The sequence below is a fragment of the Elephantulus edwardii genome, unplaced genomic scaffold (genome assembly GCF_000299155.1).
Source record: "Elephantulus edwardii isolate Elephantulus edwardi_28Jun2011 unplaced genomic scaffold, EleEdw1.0 scaffold00045, whole genome shotgun sequence".
Classification (NCBI taxonomy): Eukaryota; Metazoa; Chordata; class Mammalia; order Macroscelidea; family Macroscelididae; genus Elephantulus; species Elephantulus edwardii.
In genome coordinates this window covers 8,683,201-8,704,164 of record NW_006399795.1, presented here as the reverse complement: position 1 = coordinate 8,704,164, position 20,964 = coordinate 8,683,201, and the positions used below count along the sequence as shown (strand labels likewise).

General features: G+C 39.8%; 1 protein-coding gene across 1 annotated transcript in view; it reads right to left on the bottom strand.

Annotated features, from left to right (window-relative positions):
• Positions 1–20,964, bottom strand: part of NOL9 (nucleolar protein 9) — a 62,853-nt gene that overhangs the window by 39,569 nt on the left and 2,320 nt on the right. The window contains exons 2-7 of the mRNA XM_006885917.1: positions 20,868–20,937; positions 19,570–19,789; positions 17,352–17,479; positions 12,779–12,914; positions 12,570–12,666; positions 8,333–8,430 (exon numbers count right to left, since the gene is read on the bottom strand). Of these exons, the coding sequence (XP_006885979.1) occupies positions 8,333–8,430; positions 12,570–12,666; positions 12,779–12,914; positions 17,352–17,479; positions 19,570–19,789; positions 20,868–20,937 (749 nt within the window). The remainder of the gene's footprint in view (positions 1–8,332; positions 8,431–12,569; positions 12,667–12,778; positions 12,915–17,351; positions 17,480–19,569; positions 19,790–20,867; positions 20,938–20,964) is intronic.

The following is a 20,964-nucleotide window of genomic DNA, read 5'->3' as shown; positions in this document are numbered from 1 at the left end:
AACAAAGTCTAGGGAGGAAGAAATATTCGCTTCCTTCAAATGAAAATATAACAGTGAAAAGATCATTACTTTAAAGTATCTCAAAAAAATTTATATACAGTCAATCTATTTCTATAGCTATGAGGATAGAATGAGCACACTTTCAGACATGCAAAGTCTCAAAAAAACTGACCTCCCATCAAACTTTTCTAGAAAGGTACTGGGAAATATGCACCACCAAAATAAGGGAATAAACCAGGAGAACAGTGGCAAAATGGATAGAGAAATCAACAAAAGAAGGGCAGGAGGTCCCTGACTGACAACCAGTTCAGAGTGGAACAGTGAGACTAGAGAAATAAGAATCTAAAGGCTGTTGTCACATGCTCTGCTGCTGTATGGTCTTGACAATCGAACCAATAAGTTGTGCTCCAATAAGGCAGTGAGATCAAGAAGGAAAAATGTATGTGATTCAGATAAGACGAACTCCAACGCGCGAGAGAGGAGCTCCTACGGCTGACACAGTGGTGAGTCTGACACTGTGCAGCGGGTTTAAAGAGCAACCAGCCCACAGAGAAGCATGGTGGCTTCCAGAAGGGAAGGATCAAAGACAAATAATGGTACCAAGATTCCCTGATAGGACCAAACTTATACAAAATTATTCTGACTCTTGGAAGGTATAGGAGTTAGTGATAGCTACAAATAAAACAAACAAATAAAACAAGTGAAAGATTCACCTCAGGAAAAACACAGTACAAATGGAGACAAGTCATGTTGTTGTTAGGTGCCAACGAGTCTAATACGACTCACAGCAACCTTATGAACAAAAGATCTGATCCCTGTTCTATCCTGCGCCATCCTCATACTTCTGGACACACAAGAGCCCATTGAGTCAGTCACCCTGTCAATTCACCTGGTTGAGGGTCTTCCTCTCCCCCTGGCTGACCCTCTACGCTTCCCAGCATTATGTCCTTCTCCAAGGAATAGCCCCTCCTAGAAACATGCTTAAAGTATGGAGACAATCATAGCTGACCACAAACGTCTCAATTATGAATACAGATTAGGATAACAAATAATGAGCTGATTGGATAAAAAATTAAACTTTCATTCAAACCACAAAGACAGCAACATCACATGTAATTGAAAAATGATAAAGCAGGTAAATGATAGAAGGTATCACTAAAAGAATTTCGAGAGATAACATACAGAAAAGGGGGGCCCAGGGAAAGTGGGGAGAGGCAGGAAACTGGTTTCTTTTGCTGTACTGTAAGCCTTAAATATGTTCAAGCATTGCTGCTGTTGTTGTGTACCAGAGTCGGTACCAACTCACAGCTGACCCTTGGTGGGTTTTCGGGAGCAGTAAATCACATAGGAGCTGAGTGTCCATCTTCCTCCCGCAGAGTGGCTGGTAGATTCAAACCATGTACCTTTGCATTGGCAGTCCAATTCCTTACCACTAAGCCACCAGAGCTCCCTGGTTTAAGAGCTCCTTAAATATTTTCAGGAATTACTTTGATAAAGTTAAATTAAAATAAAAAGCAGAATTAAAACTCATGATTCACAGACTAGGAGAAATTATTTGAAAAGCACATATCAAATAAAGGACTTCTATAAAAAACATACCAAAAACTTTTAAAACTCAACAACAAGAAAATGAGCAACCCAATAACAAAGTGAGAAGATGGGAACAGAAACTTCACTCAAGATAAACAGATGGCAAATAAATACACACCAAAAAAATGCTCATCACTTTCAGCCAAATCACAGAAGGCTGATCAGGTGACCACTAACACACACGAGGGAGCACTCACTATGCTTACAATAACCAGCCATAAAAGGTCAAAACAGATGTGTTTTCCTAAAGGCAGAAAGCAGCAGGACAGGGACAGAAGGATTAACGGGAAGGAGAACACAGGACAGAGTTCAAATACAGAGTGCAATGATACTGTGAGTATTGTAATCAATGTCATAAAACACTACGTGTATGAATGGCTGTATGAAAAAACAATTTGCTTTGCGAACTTTCTCAAAAGTAACTTAACAAACATAAAATAAAAAATGCCCAACAGCCTATGCCACTTTTAGCTGCTAGGGAGTTGGTCCCCGATTCGTTAACAACATGTCTGCTGTGGGGGAAAAAAGGGCTGATATTTGGAAGTAGACTGCCAGGCCTCTCTTCCTACTCCACTTTAGTTTGAAAGCTCCACTGAAACCTGTTCAGTATCGAAGCAACACAGAAGCCTCACAAATGGTGGCTACACCTGCAATACTTTGGTAGGGAACTAAATCTTGGCTTCCTGAATGAAGGTGAGAATTCATCACCTTCACGTGTAATTGCTGAATGCCACTGAGTTGGATTCCGACTCACAGTGACCCTTTAGTAGAGCTGTCTTACAGAGCTTCCTAAGTTAATCTTCATGAAGGGAGCCCTGGTGTTTCCATGGGAAGGAGGTGCACTGCCAATCCAGAGGCATGTGGTTTGGATCCATCAACTGCTTAAAGGGAAAAAGATGGGTCATCTCCTCCTGTGTGATTTACTGCCTCTGAAAACCCGCTGGAGAGTCAGCTATGAATCAATTCTGGTTCAAATGTAAACAACAAAAACAACCATCATCATGAGAGCTATTTTTCAAGTCTTTTCTTCTGAGCAGTTGGCAGGTTTTAAGCCCCAACCTCTGGGCTAGTAGCCAAACACTTAACCATTGTACCACCGGCCCAAAGGCACTTTATTTCATTCAGTCAAAACTCACTCTCACGGTCCTAGTTAATTCTGATTCTCTTTGGAATTTCAAGACTGTAAATTTTTACAGGAAGAGACTGCATATCTTTTCCCCAGAAACAACTGGGGAATTTAAACCACCAACTTTTTTAGTTGGCAGCCCAACAGGTAGTTAGTAAAACATGCTAAACCCAGAATTCTCTTATCTCTTTACCACTTGCTAGTATTTTGTGTAAGAAGGTGAGCTGAGGTGACTATAGATAAGAGAAACATACACAGCAGGAATTTAGCAGAACAAGTGAAAAAGGTTTATTAAGGAAATAAAAGGGCGTTCTAGTGGCCTAGTGCTATGAAGCTGTGCAGCAATCTCAAGGGCACATTGTTCAAATTCACCAGTAGCTCCAGTGAGAACGATGGGCAATCTCTTCCTGTGCAATTAACTGCCTCTGAAAAATCACCTGGAGAGTCAGTTATGGGTGGGTTCACAGGGCACACAACAACAACAAGGCAATAAAACAGAGGCATAGCTGGAGGGTAGAGGTGGGCTGTGTAAGTTAAAGTGAAAAAAAGAAAAATATCCCCTGAAAAAGACAGAGGTGAAGCCAAACCTTTTAGCACAGAGGCAGCAGACAGGGAGAGAGACCCCAAGTTAGGGTACAGTTTCCTGAGAAAGCCCCATCTAAGGACTTAAGGAAATGACTATGATTTGGTTCACCTGAATTCTTGGGGAGGGGGTTACTTCCTGGTGTAACCCCTTTTGGCTTCTGTCAGAAGGACTATCACCAGGTTCCTTATCACACAGCTTGGCACAATTGTTTTAAATTCTTTTCCTGTTTCTCTTGAGAAACCCAGCTTCAAGTCCTCTTCTATGAAAATGAGATAGCAATCCTGGGCCCTAACAACCACCAGTTATTAAATGCCATCAAGTCAGAACCAAATCATAGTGAGGCCACCAGAGGTCCCTGTATGTCACTGTTGTTATGTACCATCAAGTACTGAACAACTGTGAATCAAAGCAAGATAACACCTATCTATTCAGAAAACGCATTTAAACTCACTGCCATTGAGTCAATTCTGATTCACAGCTACCCTCCACCATGTTCCTGAAGCTGTAAAACTGAATGGGAGGCAACTGCTCGTTATTCTTCACAGAACTGCTAGTGGATTCGAACTGCCAAAGACATAAGGCCTTTTGGTTAGCAGTACAATACACTACCAACTACACCACCAGAGCTATAACCAGGCTGGTAAGGAGGTGGAAAAAGATGAACTGTCACTAGTTGCTCATGGGAATACAGAATGATACAACCATTCTGGAAGGCAGTGTGATAGTTTCTTGCAATATTAAACACAGATCAACTTTAATATAAAACAGTATTTCACTGAAACAAGAGAATAACATAAATCGACATTCAAAATCGCACAAAAAGGGTGATAAACATTTTGCTCATAACTGCCAAAATAAGCAGCAAATAAAATGTCTTTAAATAGGTGACTAGATAAAATAAATGGTGGTTTATCCACATAATGGAAAATTATTCCATCATAAGTGGAGAGACCTTATTATTCAATCAAGAAAACCAAAGAATTGATGCCTTTGAATTGTGTTAGCAAAGAATACGGAATATATCATAGACTGCTAAAAGAACGAACAAATTTACCTCAGAAGCATAAACAAAGTGTTCCTTAAAAACATAAGTGGACCACTCCCTGACCCAACCAGTGATGCCATGGCAGCCTCCCTGGACGACATCTCCATGGAAAGACACCCTCGGCGTCCTCAGAATCCAGACCATTAGGCTGGGGATCCTGGGGGTTTGGGCAACTATTTCTTCCAATATCTACTCCAGATACCTTTCCAGTTTCTCATTGCCCAGGCATGTCAGCAGCCATGCCGGCAAGATCAAGGCTCAGGTGTTTTTTTGACCAAACCTTTCAGGCCTACTGGAAGGATGAGTTCTTTATGACTGGTATGGGATTTGCAGAGTTCTTTAGATCTCAACTATTTCTATCCTTCTCCCACATAGATTCGCCATAGAATTATAACATTCTCCCACAGCTTTCCAGCATGGCTCTGCCACATAGAAGCTCCATAGATTCTTCTTAGTGCCTCATCCGTCAGGGACTATTTTTCTTGCATTTTGGAAATAATATCCACGTGATTTTAAAGAAATAAAAATATATTTTACATTAAAAAAACAAAAACAAAAAAGCATGGGTGGTCAGACTTCATACCAAATGATATCAGGAGAGGACAGTCCCCAGGGAAAGACATTATGTTTGATAAAACAGAGTTGGTGAAAGAGATTCTCCATTCTCAACAAGAAGGACTAATACGGTAACTACCAACAATGGGCTTAAGCACAGCAAAGGTGGTGACGATGGTCAGGGACAGGCAGAATTCTGTTCTGTTGTACAGAGGGTCACAATGAGTTGTAACAGAATTGACAACATTGAATGATAAAAAGAAACAAGTTTATTAAGTCAGGTAAACACATAGAGGAACCTTAAATACTCAGTAATCACCATCAACTGCACATGTTAAGTTACTGAGCTAGTAAATGTCACATGCATTTTACTACATAAAATACTTCAATAAAACAAGAATCCTATCAAGAGTTAAATTTTTTAAAAGCACATGATTATCTCAACAGACAAACAAAAAGCATCTGACAACATCCAATCCTGATAAAAATGCTTTGCAAACTAAGAACAGAAAGAAAGGGAGCTCTGGTGACCTAGTGGCAAGAAGCCACACTACAATCCCAGAGGCACCCAGTTCGAATCCACCAGATGATCGGCTGGAGAAAAAGGGGCAATCTCCTGTACCAGTCAGATCAAATTTGACAGTACACACTCACAAAAAAGAAAAAATTAAAAAGAAAAGAAACAAAATTCTTCAATCTGATAAGGAGAATTTATGTTAAATTCACAGCTAACAATTAAAATGGGTAGATAAAGAGTGAATGTTCTTATGAGATATCATCTCACCCCAGCAAATTTTTTTTCTCAAAAAGTTAGAAATACACTTCACCAAAGAAGACATTCAGATGGCAAACAAACACATGAAGAAGTGTTCAAAATCCCTAGCTCTAAGAGAGATGCAAATCAAAACAACTATGAGGTATCATCTCACCCTAGTAAGAACAGCAAAATTCAACAGAGCAGCAAATACAAATGCTGGTGAGGTTGTAGAGAAACTGGAGAAACTCACTGTTGGTGGGAGTATAAAATGGTACAACCACTGTGGAAGTCAATAACAGCACTTTCTCAAAAAGTTGCAAATAGAAATACCAGTTGACTCAGCAATTCCACTACTGGGAATATACCCTAAAGAAACCAGAACGACCATCTAAGCAGTTATATGCACACCCATGTTTATTGCTGCTTTGTTCACAGTAGCAAAGAGTTAGAAACAACCCAAGTGCCCATCAACAAACAAATGCAAAGAGAAGCTGCGGTATATTCACATAAGGAACACTATGCAACACTGAAAAACAAGGAACTCATGAAATATTACACAAAATAAGTGACCCTGGAGGACATTATGCTGAGTGAAATATCTCAGTCACAAAAGGACAAATACTGCATAATGACACTGTTGTAAAATGGGACTGACATCGAGGTTGGGAGGAAACTGAGAAAGATGGGATAAAGAATGTATACTGCACTGAAATAGATGAGGGAGAGAACTGTTTAAAAGGATTATATGATTAGGTATTATTTTCATGACAAGATTCCAGAAAAAGAAATGCATAGTAAAGTGGACTGTGGATTTGGGTGGGGGATTTGTATAACAATGAAAGATTATCTTTTGACTTTTCAAAGAGAAAAGCTAACTGGGGGGGAGGGGTGGACCGGGAGGAAAATGTGCAACAATGAATGAATGGGGAAGAATATGCTGTTAAAAAAAAGTTGCATTAGAAAAAAAAGTTGGAAATAGAAATACCATTTGACTGAGCAATCCCACTACTGGGAGTATACCATAAAGAAACCACAACTGCCATCCAAGCAAGTAGTTATATGCACACCCATGTTTACTGCTGCTTTGTTCACAATAGCAAAGAGTTGGAAACAACCCAAGTGCCCATCAACAAAGGAATGGATAGAGAAGTTCTGGTATATCCACACAATAGAATACTATGTAGCATTGAAAAAAAGGAACTCATGAAATATTGGGCAAAATGGATAACCCTGGAGGACATGATGCTGAGTGAAATATCTGTCACAAAAGGAAAAAAAAAAAACCCCACCAAACAAACCATAAAACAAAAGGAAAAGTACTGCATAGTGCCACTGTTGTAAAACGGGTCTGACAGTGGAGTTGGGGGGGAATACAAGAGGGGTAAATAATGTATACCGCACTGAAACAGATGAAAGAGAGAACAGTTTAGAAGGAATATATGATTAGGTATTATTGTCATGACAAGAGCCTAGAATCATGTGATCAGATGCTCTGCTGGATTCAAACCTTTTTCTTTTTAAAATGCTCCACTGGAGAAGGAGGGGCAATCTCCTCCTGTGTCAGTCAGATCTGATTTGATGGTACACAGGGAAAAAAAAAGAAAGAAAAGAAAAAGGCTGGGCAAGGACCAATGGTGACTGATTTTAAAACATAATGCAGGGGAGCTCTGATGGTCTACTGGCAAGAAGCTGCACTGCAATGCCAGAGGTGCACAGTTCGAATCCACCAGATGCTCTGCCAGGGAAGGAGGGACAATCTCCTCCTGTACCAGTCAGATCTGATTGACGGTACACACACACACATATTAATTAAAAAAACCAAAACCATAATGCATGGAAACGATTGTATGAAACACAATATGAACTGAAGAACAGTGATACACAATGTATACAAACTCTGTGAGCAAACCCATACAATATTTTTTTAAATAAAAAGGGAGTTTTTTTAAAGAAAGAAAAACCAAAGCTGGAGAACTACCTCCACTTGATTTCAAAATATCACTGAACAATCTGGATAGAAATTATCAATGAACAATCTAAACTTGCTATGTGAACTTTCACCAAAAACAAAATAAGTAGACAACTCACACATGGACTCTCACATGGACAACTGATTTTCAATAAATGTGCAAAGACCACTCAGTGAAGCATATGGTTACAGAGCAATTAAATACCATTTGCAAAATACACAGTACAGTGCTAGTACCATCCAAAAGTTCAAGGTTCTGCAAGGCAGAAGTTAACAGTGCTCCCTACTAGAAAACACAAAGGAAACAAAGTATGAGGGATTCAATGCCGGATTTTGCATAAGGAAAAGTAAGGTTAACGTAATATAACTGGTACAGTGTGAGTAAAATCTATAAATTAATATTTTATCAATGTTCATTTCTTGGTTTAATAACTACATTAGATGTACATGAATATTAATATTATAGGGAAGTACGTTTCTAATTGATATAAAGTGGAGAATTGGACCATTCTCTGAAATAAAACCCTAGAAGGGAGGCACCGTTAGTTTTCAGGCAGTGGAAGAACAGTTAATTAGGTCATCATTAGTATGGAGCATGTTCCCTTTTTAGATTTCAGGCTTTTCTATTCTTTGAGTTTTTCCCAAGAAGTATTATGTTTTAATTTTATAAACCCAAGACACTTAAAAATTAAGATTCTACATACCTAGAACTGGTTCTGTAATATTCAATAAAGAAACGCATCCAGGAGGAGTAAATTCTGTCTGTCCCAGATCACATTCCAAATAGTCAACACAAGGAATACTAAAAAGTGGGAGGGGAAAAAAGAAATCTTAAATTAGTTATATTTTGTAGGAAAGATAAGACCTATCTTAAAAGAGTTTACGTGCTACCCATGCACAATTCAGTGTGTGCTGAGCCTTCAAGGTGTAATGTACTAAAGGTGAGTACCAATCTTTCTCTCTGTAGACTATTAATCACTGATGTAAAGAGAAAATCTGGAGTCGGCACAGCAAACTTGTGTGCTCATAATGTGGATATCACATCTTTCCTAAAATTACTTTTTTTTATTTTTTTGCTTTAGTTGTTTATAGTTTTTTTTAAATTTTTTATTAATTTCAATGAAAATTGACAGAGACTTTGGATTTCCATTCATTCATTGTTGCACTTTTCTCCCCTCCCAACCCTCCCCTAAAATTACTTTTTTAAAAAAATACAGCATCTGAAGTCTTAAAAGCTTACAGCAAACTCGGTGAGCTCTGGTGGCCTAGTGGCAAGAAGGTGTACTGCAATCCCAGAGGCGCATGGTTCAAATCCACCAGATGCTCTGCTGGAGAAGGAGGGACAATCTCCTCCTGTACCAGTCAGATCTGATTTGACGGTACACACACACAAAAATTAAAAAAAAAAAAAAATTTAAAAAAATGAAAAATACAGCAAACTCAATCCCTATTCTGAGTCTCTGGATTCAGAAATATCACATGGACAGAGGCTGACTTCTCTCCTGCATAACTACCGATAAACAAGCCACGATCAATACACTCAACCTTATCATCATCTGACTCTCAAATACACTAAAGAATGTTGTCATCTGGCTGAGGAGGGGCTGCTGTTGTTGTTTTATTTATAATTATTCAATTAATTAATAATTATCAATTATCCATTGTTGCATATGTTCTTCCCTCCTCCTCCACCCCCTCCCAGTCCATTTTGCAATGCATCTCTTACTCCAAATTGTTGTCATACATGTATATAATTCCTAATCATATATTCCTTTAGGATCATTCTTTCCCTCCTCTATTCCAATACAATGTTCATTATTTGTCCACTCTTTTCCAATTCTCCCCCCAACTCCTCCCTCATGTCAGTCTTATTTTATAATAGCGGTGTTATGCAGTATTTGTCCTTTTTTTTTAAAAAAAAAGATTTCCCTTCTGCCCCCAACCCTCACCTCCTTGTACCCTCAATATGTTTTTTCCCAATAAAAAAAAAAGAGCGAAGGGGGGGGGAGATCTGATTTGACGGTACATGTAAAAATAATACAGTTTTTAAAAAGATGATTTTATTTTACTATTATTTTTGTGTGTACCGTCAAATTGGATCTGACTAGTACAGGAGGAGATTGCCCCTCCTTCTCCAGCACAGCATCTAGTGGATTTGAACCACACACCTCTGGCATTGCAGTGCAGCAGTATTAGTCCTTTTAGATTGAAATATTTCACTCAGTATAATGTCCTCCGGGCCCATACATGTTGTGTAGTGTTTGACAAGTTCATTGCTTTTCAGTGCTTTATAATATTCCATTGTGTGAATGTTTCATAGTTTTTCTATCCATTCCTTTGTTGATGGACACTTGAGCTGCTTCCATCTCGTTGCTATTGTGAATAGTGCAGCAATCAACACTGGTGTGCAGACATCTATCTGGGTGGCAGTTCTGTTTTCTTTAGTGGTTATATTCCAAGTAATCGAATTGCTGGGTCAAATGGTATTTCTATTTCCAACTATTTTAGAAAACACCAGATTGCCTTCCATAGTGGTTGTACCATGGCTGAGGAGTTGCACTGCATACTACCTTTATTTAAGTCTGCAATGGAAAGCTAAAATATTTTAAATAAAACAATCCTACTTCATGCTAAAAATCTAGCTAGATATGTTTTCCTTACAAACAGGGACAAGGATGTCCACTATCATCACTTCTATTCAATATTGTATTGGAAGTGCTTGCCAGGGCAATATAACAATAGAAGGAAATAAAAGGCATCCAAATCGGCAAAAAGAAGGTTAAACTATCGCTATATGCAGATGATATGATAGGGTACACAGAAAACCCCAAGGACTCAAAAAAATCTCTGAGATCTAGTAGACCAGTTTAGTAGAGTGGAAGGATATAAGATCAATATCCAAACTCAGTGGGATTCCTCTACAGTAACAAAGAGAACTCAGGGAAGGAAACCAAGAAAGCAATATCATTTACAATAGCCAACCACAAATTGAGATACTTGGGAGTGAACCTAACTAGAAACACAAAAGACCTGTACAAGAAAACTACAGAACATTTCTGCGAGACATAATAAAATATTTAAATAAATGGAAATAGAAAGGTAGACTCAATATTGTGAAAACGACAATCCTACCAAAAGCAATCTCTATGTTCAACGCAATCCCAACACAGATACCAAATTCATTTTTCAAGGATGTCAAAAGGGAAACTGTCTAGTTTATTTGGAAAGGAAAGAGACCTCAAATAAGCAAAGAACTTTTGAAAATCAAAAATACAAAAATGAAGTGGGAAGCATAGCATTCCCTGACCTTAAAACCTGCTACAAAATAAACTAGCATTAAAAAAAAGAGAGAGAGAGAGCACAAGAAAAACAACCCACAAAAACACCTACTACACAGAGGTGGTAACCAAAACATCATGGTACAGGTACAATTACAGGCACATAGACCAATGGAACAGAATTGAGAACCCCAAAACAGACCCAGCTATCTATGGTCAACTGATGTTCGACAAGGAAGTAAAACCTATCAAATGGGGAAATGATAATCTCTTCAACAAATGGTGCTGGCAAAACTGGACTGCTACCTGCAGAAAGCTGAAACAGGATCTATATCTCACACTATATACAAAAATCAACTCAAGGGAGATCAGAGATCTGGGAGTAAAGTCCAAAACCATAAAGTGTATTAGAGACAAACTGGGATCAAGCTTAGATGGCCTAATCTATGGTATAAAGAGACTGCCAAATACACGCAGGGATGCACAATCTAGAGAGAATAAAACTAATGAATTGGAACTTTTAAAGATTAAATACTGATGTGTATCAAAAACATTTTCCAACAGAGTGAAAAGAAAACATATCAACTGGGAAAAAACATTTAGAAATACCATTTCAGATAAGTCTCATATCAAAAGTTTATAGAATCCTATAGGACCTCCAAAGAAAAAGACTGATAACACAATTACAAAATGGGCAAAAGACTTTTCAGAAGAAAATATTCAATGGCCAACAGACACATGAAGAAATGCTCTAAATCACTGGCAATAAGAGAGAGACAAATCAAAACCAAAATGAGGTACCATCTCGCTCCAGTAGCAGTGGCAAAGTTTAACAGGACAGCAAACAATAAATGTTGGAGAGGATAGAAACTCTTTTTTTTTCTTTTTTTTTTTTATGTGTGTACCATCAAATCAGATCTGACTGGTACAGGAGGAGACTGTCCCTCCTTCTCCAGTAGTGCATCTGGAGGATTTGAACTGTGCACCTCTGGGAGACAGGAACTCTTATACAATGTGGGTGGGATTACAAAATGGTACAACCACTCTGGAAGGCAGTATGGCGTTTCCTCAGAAAACTGAACATAAAAATTTCATACGACCCAGCTATTCTACTACTTGAAAAGGAAATGAGAACTGAAACACAAATGAAGACTTGTATACCAATGTTCACAGCAGCATTATTCACCATAGCAAGAACATGGAAAACAGCCCAAATGTCCAACCACTAACGAAAGGATTGAGAAATGATGGTACATTCACATGATGGAATACTACACAACATACAGGAGCAATGATTTTGTAAATTACTATCTGCCTTGGGAGGGACTGGAGAGTATTATGCTAAGTGAACTTACTCAGTCCCATAAGGACAAATTCTGTATAAAACCATTATTGTAGAAGTAGAAAGATAATTAGTAAAACATGTATGAGGATCCAAGGCAGGGAGGGTGAGAGCAGAGGGGTGAGGATGGGAGAGGTGGGGGGAGAATAATCATATTATCACACAACTTGATAGATGGAGTAAAGGGTGGTAAAGGAAATGGGAACCATCCAGTGTGAAAAACAATGTGTATGAATTTTCTAAGTAAACAAGTATAAAAAAAGAATATTTTCTGTAAAAGAAAATTCCAGCTAGATGTGACAAGAATAAAAGTGATCTTACCTGTTTAACAACTGATTAATGAGATATCTATTAAATGTTGACTTTCCAATGTCCTGGCTTCCACAAACCAGAATCACAGGGCAGCCATCTACTTCTTCTGAGAGAAAGACATTGATACAAAGAATCAGTCATCATCTCTAGGCCTGCAGTAATAAGTACTAATTCTCTGAAACTTTGGTAGAAATAAACTATCAATATGTATTACTCACCACAAGAAACACTGACCAACTCCTCCACTGCTGAAATGACACTCTCACTCAGCTGAACACCATTTTTTTTCTTGTTTCTCCTGATGCCAACAGACTTTAAGGTTAAATATTCAGCGTTTATGTGGGAAATTAATGCCTGAAATTAACAATTTGAGATTTTTGAAAGGTGGAAAAAAACAGCAAAATTTTTCTTCTGTTCTAAATTATTAAGTCTCTTGCAGCTATGAGGTATGAAAAAGAAATTTACTGTCTTTTTACCTCACCCCTCAAATTCAAACCCATCAGCAAGTACTGTCAACAAGAGCGGTGAGGGACGTGAACAAATCCAGGTGTAGCATTGACAGTACTTGCTGTCAAAAACCTCTCTTGATTACAGTCCTCTAGCTACTGTTCAGAAAAGGCAGTGAAAAAGAGGAAGACCCTCAACCAGATGGATTGACAACAGTAACTACACACCAAAGGGTTCGAGTAAGTCAGAGATTATGAGGTTGATGCAGGACAGGACAGGACAGGACTCGGATCTATTGTTCATAGTGTTGTTAATGGGTCATACTCTACTCAACGGCACCCAACAACAGCTTCCACAAAAGCAAACTCTCTCACTATGTTTTATTCTCATCAGCATATGGAAACCACTCCTTTGCATACTATGCGTCTACATATAAGGTTGCTTTCTCAGGCTTGATCAAACCACCAGCACTTAATAGTGTCCTGCCAAACTCAAAGTTCTTGTGTCGATTCCAACTCACACTGACCCTCAATTGGGTTTCAAAGACTGTAAATTGTAAAGGGAGGAAACTGCCTATCTTTTTCCCCTCAGAGCTGCTGGTAGATTCAAACCACTTGGCCTGGGGTTCACAGAGTAACTCATTACGGACTCCTCTACCAGAGATCTCCCTGGTGTCAACTCAGCCTCCTTTAAAGGCTTCCAGGATATTTTCTTTCCAATGTCTACCCCTCAGCCTCCTTTACCAAGAGCTCTTTCTTTTATTATTATTATTATTATTATTATTATTATTATTATTATTATTATTATTATTATTATTTTTGTGTGTACCATCAAATTGGATCTGACTGGTATAGGAGGAGATTGCCCCTCCTTTTCCAGCAGAGTTTCTGGTGGATTCAAACAGCATACCTCTGGGATTGCAGTACAACTTTTTGCCACTAGGCCACCAGAGCTCCCTTCCAAGAGGTCTTTTTGACATGTCCCAGGACTCAGCTCTGAACCAATTCCCTTGTGTTACCATCTCGTCTCGGTCTTTGGGGCCTTTGCTGATGGCTCCCAAATGTCATCTCTGACATCTTTCTGGTAGTCCGTGTTGTTATTGTTATGTGCCATCCAAGTTGCTTGCGAGTCATAGCAACCCTATGTACAACAGCCCTAAACCCTGCTCTATCCTGTGCCAGATGCACTGCCTCCGACACACCCATTCCGATTAACCCACTCACTGAATCAATCCACCTCATAGAGGGTCTTCCCCTCCTGTGCTGTCCCTCCACCCTCCCAAGCCTGATGTCCCTCCTTACAACATCCCAAAGTATGTCAGACAGAGCCCCTGAATCCTTGCCTCCAAGGAGCAGCCCGGTTTAACCCTCTTCAGGATGAACTTGTTTGTTTTCTTAGCAGTCCATGGTACATTCAATATTCTTCTCCAGCACCACAGCTCAAAGGCATCAATTCTCCTTCTATCCTCCCTAGCCATTGTCCAACTCTCTGATGCATAACAAGTGATTGCAAAGACCATGGCCTGTATCAGACGCATCTTAGTCTCCAGAGTGACACTACTGCTCTTCAGTACTCTGGAGAGGTCCCTAACAGCAGACTTTCCCATTGCAATACATCTTTTAATTTCCTGGCCTGACATATTCAACTGCCAACTGCCAACTCCAGCTGTATGTCCCACAGGCACCTCACACATCCAAACCCAAGCTCCTGCAGTTCCCCTATCTCTGGTAATGGCACTGGCATATAACATTATTCCTTGAATCTTCCTAATGCCTAGGATTTCAAATTGGTTCATTCTAATGTTCAATTCTTTGCTAAGAACATGCATTTCCACTCTAGACAGACTGAATCACAATCTATATTTTAACAAGATTCCATCAGCTGGGATAAAATGTAGGCTCTGATTCAGTCTATCTGGGATGGAAATGCAGTCTCAACATGTTGAGTCAACCAGTTTGAAACCCTGCTAACACATTACTTCCAACCTGCCCTGATCCTACTGCCTTTACTTGGAACATATTTAGAATTAGATCACTACTGACCATCTTCTTAGCTGTGGCCACCATCAGATTCTGCACTGATTTTAGAAACAGTTTCTCATGCTCTATCTCAATGCAGTTAACTAGCAATCCTCTCTATGTTCTGCCCTTGTTCTATCTCAATGCAGTAACCAGCGATGCTCTTAAAATCTAAGTCCGAGCCTGTCATGCTTGTGCCCTGATGCCATCTACCCATTCAGTGAAAACAACAGTCCTTGTTTGCTCTGAGCCCCTGGCCACTTCTAGCCACACTGGCCGCCCCTAGAACCTGCTGCCTGATCACCAACTCCTCTCCTTTTTAGTGAGATCTCCTCTGACCACCCAGTTCTAGCATACAAACCACTCCTCACAGTCCCTGCTGCTTTCTCCAGAGCACTTAGTATGGAAGCCTGCTCTAGCTCTTGCCAACCTAACATATAACAAATTGTGCTATTAAGGATTTATTAATAAAATTATTTTCCTATCCATTAACTGACTTTGCCATGTGGATGGGTGGAAACACGTGAATAGGATTTATTATCCTATCCACTTGGGGATTGACTAGTCTCTCCCATTAAAGTGAGCAGATACAGGAGAATTTGAAAACCTCACTACCAGCAAAGGAGAGCACATGACGTCCTTCAGAGCCAGAGATTCTTGCACCAGCCCGACTAGGGCCTATAGGAGCAGGCACCATAACAGCCACAGTGGAGAACTAGAGACCTCCATTGATAGAGTGGACCTGGCGACTGCAATGCCACTGAACCTAACAGCCTCTGGCCCAAGCTTATTGGAGGACAGGAGTGGGTAGAGCCATAATTATAGGGCTGAGAGTTTTGTCACACTAGCCTAAAGCTGCAAGTCTCAAGGCTGTGATACCTGTGAGCAAATTTCAGAAGTTGTCCTGATTGTATTCTGCTACTAATCTGAAGTATAGCCTTCTAACTTCCTTAATATGGTTCTGTATGGTCTGTGAGCTATTGCATCACATTTTGGACCCAGTAAAATAGTAAGATTGGGTTGAGAAGAGTAGAAAAAGGTGTGGGAGTGTAGAGGACATGTCTGATCTCTTGGGAATTGGTTTTGTGTTGTTAACAGTTCCCCTTTGTGAAACTGCTCTTTTTATACCAAATGAAGTACCAGGTCCTACATCATCTTCACAATCACTACTACATCTCTAACACAAAACATAGTTACCTATTTTGTTTCCTGTGTTTCTCTTCAACTAGAATGTAAGCTTAAGACAAAATGTTTATTTCATCCCCAGAGATATTCTTAGCAACTGGCAAGTGGGCACTGTGTCCACTGAATGAAGGCTTTATATATATGGTATATTAAGTTTCCAACTTTTGGAGTGAACCTATTGGCTTGTGGAAGACTACTATAGTAACAGAATTTCACTTTGGAAAATTAAAAACACACCCAGAAATTTGCAGGTGAGGAAAGAGAGATGGAGATGGAAAAAACTCTTAAGGACACTGAAATAATCCAGCCATTTTTTTGTCTCACCTACTTCGGGCACGTTGTTAAGAAGGACCAGTCCTTAGAGAAGGACATCATGCTTGGAAGGGTAGAGGGTCAGCACAGGAGAGGAGGACTCTGGACCGTGGATAAGAGAGACTGACATAGTGACTGTGGCAATAGGAGTAGGTGGGTCACAGACAGTGACACTGGCTCAGGACAGGAGAAAGTTGACTGCCGTGTTCACAGGTTCACTCTGAGTTTCAGTCAACTCGACGGCACATTACAACAACAACAACAAAAGAAGTTAAGAAAACAAGAAATAAAGGCTTTAAGTATCCTAAATGAATTTAAAACCAATGAGGAATCAAAACGTGTTTTCCAGAATACAATATGGACTACTGACTTTCACTGGGAAATGAAAGTAAGGGAAGAGAAGGGGAGGCATCTTTTACCACATAGCTTTCTACATTGGTTTTTTACTATATTTATGTACTACCATATTTTACCCAAGTAACGCACACACATATGAGTTTTTCCTACTCTCGTCAGTTAGTCTCCTGGGCAAGCATTATTTGTGTAAGCACACTATATATGTCTTACATTCTAACTGGATGCATGTTTTATCTGCTGACTGTGCAAATGTCTTCCATTCTGACCATGCAAACGTCTTACCTTTTTAACAAATAGTTGTATTTTGTCCTAATATACGAATACTTGCACTAGTCACCGCTGGCATTTATTACATACCCTCTGCAAGACTAGTAAGAGAAACAAACTGGTCTTTCTATAAAGATTCCAACAAACACCACCTGATGATTATTGTGAAGCAAATAATTAACAAAACAATGAAAACTGGTTCTACCTCTTGTGAGAAGACGGAAGATAAGCCTGGATGGCTGCTTATGAACTCTATTGTTGATGTTTTCAGGCGTTCTAGCACCACAATGGAACACAGAGGTGAAAAATACTTCATCAGCTGACATCTGTTATCTGTGAACACAAAAAGAAACTATCTTATAAACAGGAACACAGCAGCTACAGTCCACACCTCTCAGTACTACCATCTCCTCAGAGAAAACGTTAACTTTCTGACAGTAGAGGAAAAAAAATTTTTTATTGTTGTTCTTTATTAAGAATCATGTTTGAGAGCTTCTTTTAACCATTGCCGCAAATGATGATAAAAAAAATGTGTTTCTAAGCACGGTGGTCAATTAAAAGTGTGCGGCAATGTGTTAAAAAGCTGCGTATGGAGTGTCGGTGGAACAGGAAGGGGGCAGAGGGAGCCTGTGCAGCGGTGGAGACAGTGGCTGACACCCGGCCCAGCCACAGAACCTGAATGACGTCTATGAGCCGCCCAACAAACCCCCAAGCCGTGGGGATCAGCAAGGGCCACTACACCACCTACGAAATCAGGGTCAAGACAAATCTTCCTATTTGTAAGCTGAAGGAATCTACAGTTAGAAGACGCTGAATGGCTTCAAAGTAAGTTAGAATGAGAAAGCAAGGTTGTCGTTGCCCCGGAAAAGCATTTTTGTGTCAACTTCCTTTTAGAGGAGATGATGGAATCTTTGGTAACAGTTTTATTGAGGAAAGAAAGCCAAGGGCTAGAGCAGTTTATAAACAAGGTCACTGGTCAACCCTGGCACAGAATGAATGTTGTCTCCACATGTTTTTACAGGATGCAATAATACATAAAAGTTATACTCCATCCAAAATAAGACATGCCTGAAATTTGGTAAGAAGGAAGTTAAATAAAACCCCCAAACTTCCCATGATTAGTAATACTATGTATACACCGGTGAAGAAGTTCTAACTTTTAGCACACTGCACATCAGCTGGTATGACATGCCTTCAGTATCCTAACACTCATTATGATGATGCTCACTTTTGTTTGTTTTGGCAGTTGACAAGATGATTTGCTTTAGCAAAAATCCTTTCTTTCAGCCTTTCTATTGATAACTATACCTTGCCGTTTCAATGTGGTGCACATGACTTTATAGCCTCACAAACCTGTAATCCCAGTACAATCTGCAGTGTCCTAACTAAAGTTACTGACTCGGTCTTAAATACACAGATTCTGTGTCATGCTTGCTTCCTGAATCTGATCCACTAGAATATTTCTCTTCTCCCCCCATTTTTTTTTATTTTTTTTTCTTCGCCCCTTTTTACTGCGTGTTGTCCTAATTTATGTGTAGGATCACTACCCTGGTTTCCCATACGACACGTGTAAGATACACAATTGTGTGCACAAAGTAAAAACCTTTTGTATGGAACATTAATGAGAGACATCTTTATATTCTAGAAATCAAATTTATATACTAAAATCATTTGTCTAAGATTTTAAGTTGTTTTCAAATATGCATTTCTAATACGCAAAAAAAAAGCTGTGTATGCTATAGTGAACTATATGGTACAAGAGAAGCATGACTGATTGAAAAGGGGGGAAAAAGCTAAGGCAAGGTTTACACATGGATAGAAACAGTCATGGAGGGTGGATAGAGATGAGAAGGGAGGGAAACGGGAGCAGACATTAATGGAAGGGTGGGTGGGGAGAGTGAAGAGAAAGGCCAGGTACAGTGAGGTAGTGATGACATATAAATGGCTTGATCAATTGTATTTAATATTATAAAATCAAATACCTATGAAAGATTGAATAAAAAAATAAAAAAGAAGCTATATCACATAACAAGGAGGCACTTGGGTTTGTCCCATATTAACTATAAGGCCCTTAACGCAATTTTTCTCACCAATGAAAAAATTAAGAGTTTCATTTTAAGGACCCTTGTAAAGATTTAAGGATGCTGTGTGATGTAGTCCAGAGGGAGCCAAGCCACTAACCCCAAAATGACACCTTTCTGGAGGTTCAATTGCACCTAAGAAAGATGGGTATCATCTCCTCCGGTGCGATTCACAGCCTCCAAACACCCAGCGGAAGGTCAACTGAGTCGGCTCCTACTTAAAAGCAGTTAAGTCTTAAGAATTAAAATGCTTTATGTCTTTCTCAGACCATAAAAAGCAGCTGAAAATGAGTAGTCTTACTTATTACAGTGGTCTCTCAGCAAAGTACCCATTCTGATTACCTCGGGTAAGATAAGCTCTTAGCAAAATTCGGGCTTCCCTTCTTAGCTCCTTCTTGCTTTTCTCAGGCTTTGAGTAAGGGACTGCGGTGATACTCAGGAGAGAGTTGGTGTAGGTAGAGAAGACATCACAGGCAGGCTGGCCTTGGCTGATGTTAAAACCAAACACTTGCACTCGGCCATAGAGGCAAGTCACACGACAGACCCCACCAAAAACAAACGGCTAGAAGGAAAAGAAAAAGGAAAAAAAAATTTAAAAACCCAAACCATTATTATTCCTGTCTTCAAGGATAGAAAAATTCCAACATCTTAACCTACTATTCACATAGCAAGAACTGGCTGATTTCTGAGCGATCATATTACACGCGGTGACCAGCAGGTATTTTTCTCTGACCTAAGATCTTCGTAAAATAGAAAAACTATGATATATTCACACAATGGAATATGACACAGCACTGAAAAACAAGGAACTCATAAAATATTACACAACATGAATGACCCTGAAGGATATTATGCTGAATGAAATAGTCAGTCGCAAAAGGACAAATACTGCATAACACCAGTTATAAAATGGGACTGTCACGGGTGTGGGGGGGAAGATGAGAAAAGAGGGGATAAATAATGAACACTTCATTGGAACAGATAAAGAAAAGTGCTGTTTAAAAGGAATATAAGATTAAGCATGATCTGTATGACAACAGTCCAGAATAAGAGGTACATAACAAATGGGGGGAATTGTGCAACAATGAAAATTTTTTTTAAGTGAACTGGAGGGGTAGGAAGGAATGTGCAACAACGAATCAATGAAAATCTAACATTTCTGTAAACTTTCGTTAAAATCACGAGATTTCAGTGAAGTCTAGGAGTATATGAAGAACCAGGGGGAGAGGTCTGATGAACCCAGATCATCTTGTTCTCGCAGCTCAGACAAACTCTAACACTGATTCTTCTAAAAGCCCAATGAATACTACTTCTTTCCCCTTTGGCCCCAGAGGGGACTTGGGAGACTAGTGTCAGGGTGGAATCAAGACTGCGTGGGTCTGAATCCTGGCTGTCTCTCTTCATATAACTTTCTGGTAAATTACCTTCTCTATACATCAGTTTCTTTGTTTTTCAATGAGCATGCTCACAGTGATTACCACTCAGAGAGCGAGGAGTACTCAACGCCACAGCAGAGGATGGTGCCCGGCAGGTCGTGATTCCGCTCGTCGGCACCTCCGCCATGGGTCTCCCTGAACCCCCAGACTCCAAGCGGCCGGTTTTCTTCCCTCTCTGCCCACCAGGGGCTCCCATCGACCTACCTGCTCGAGCGGCAGCAGCAGCACCACGCGATGGGGGCCTGCCGGCAGCGGAGGCGGAATTTGGGGGTACGCAGGGACGGCAGGGGCAGGAGAGGGG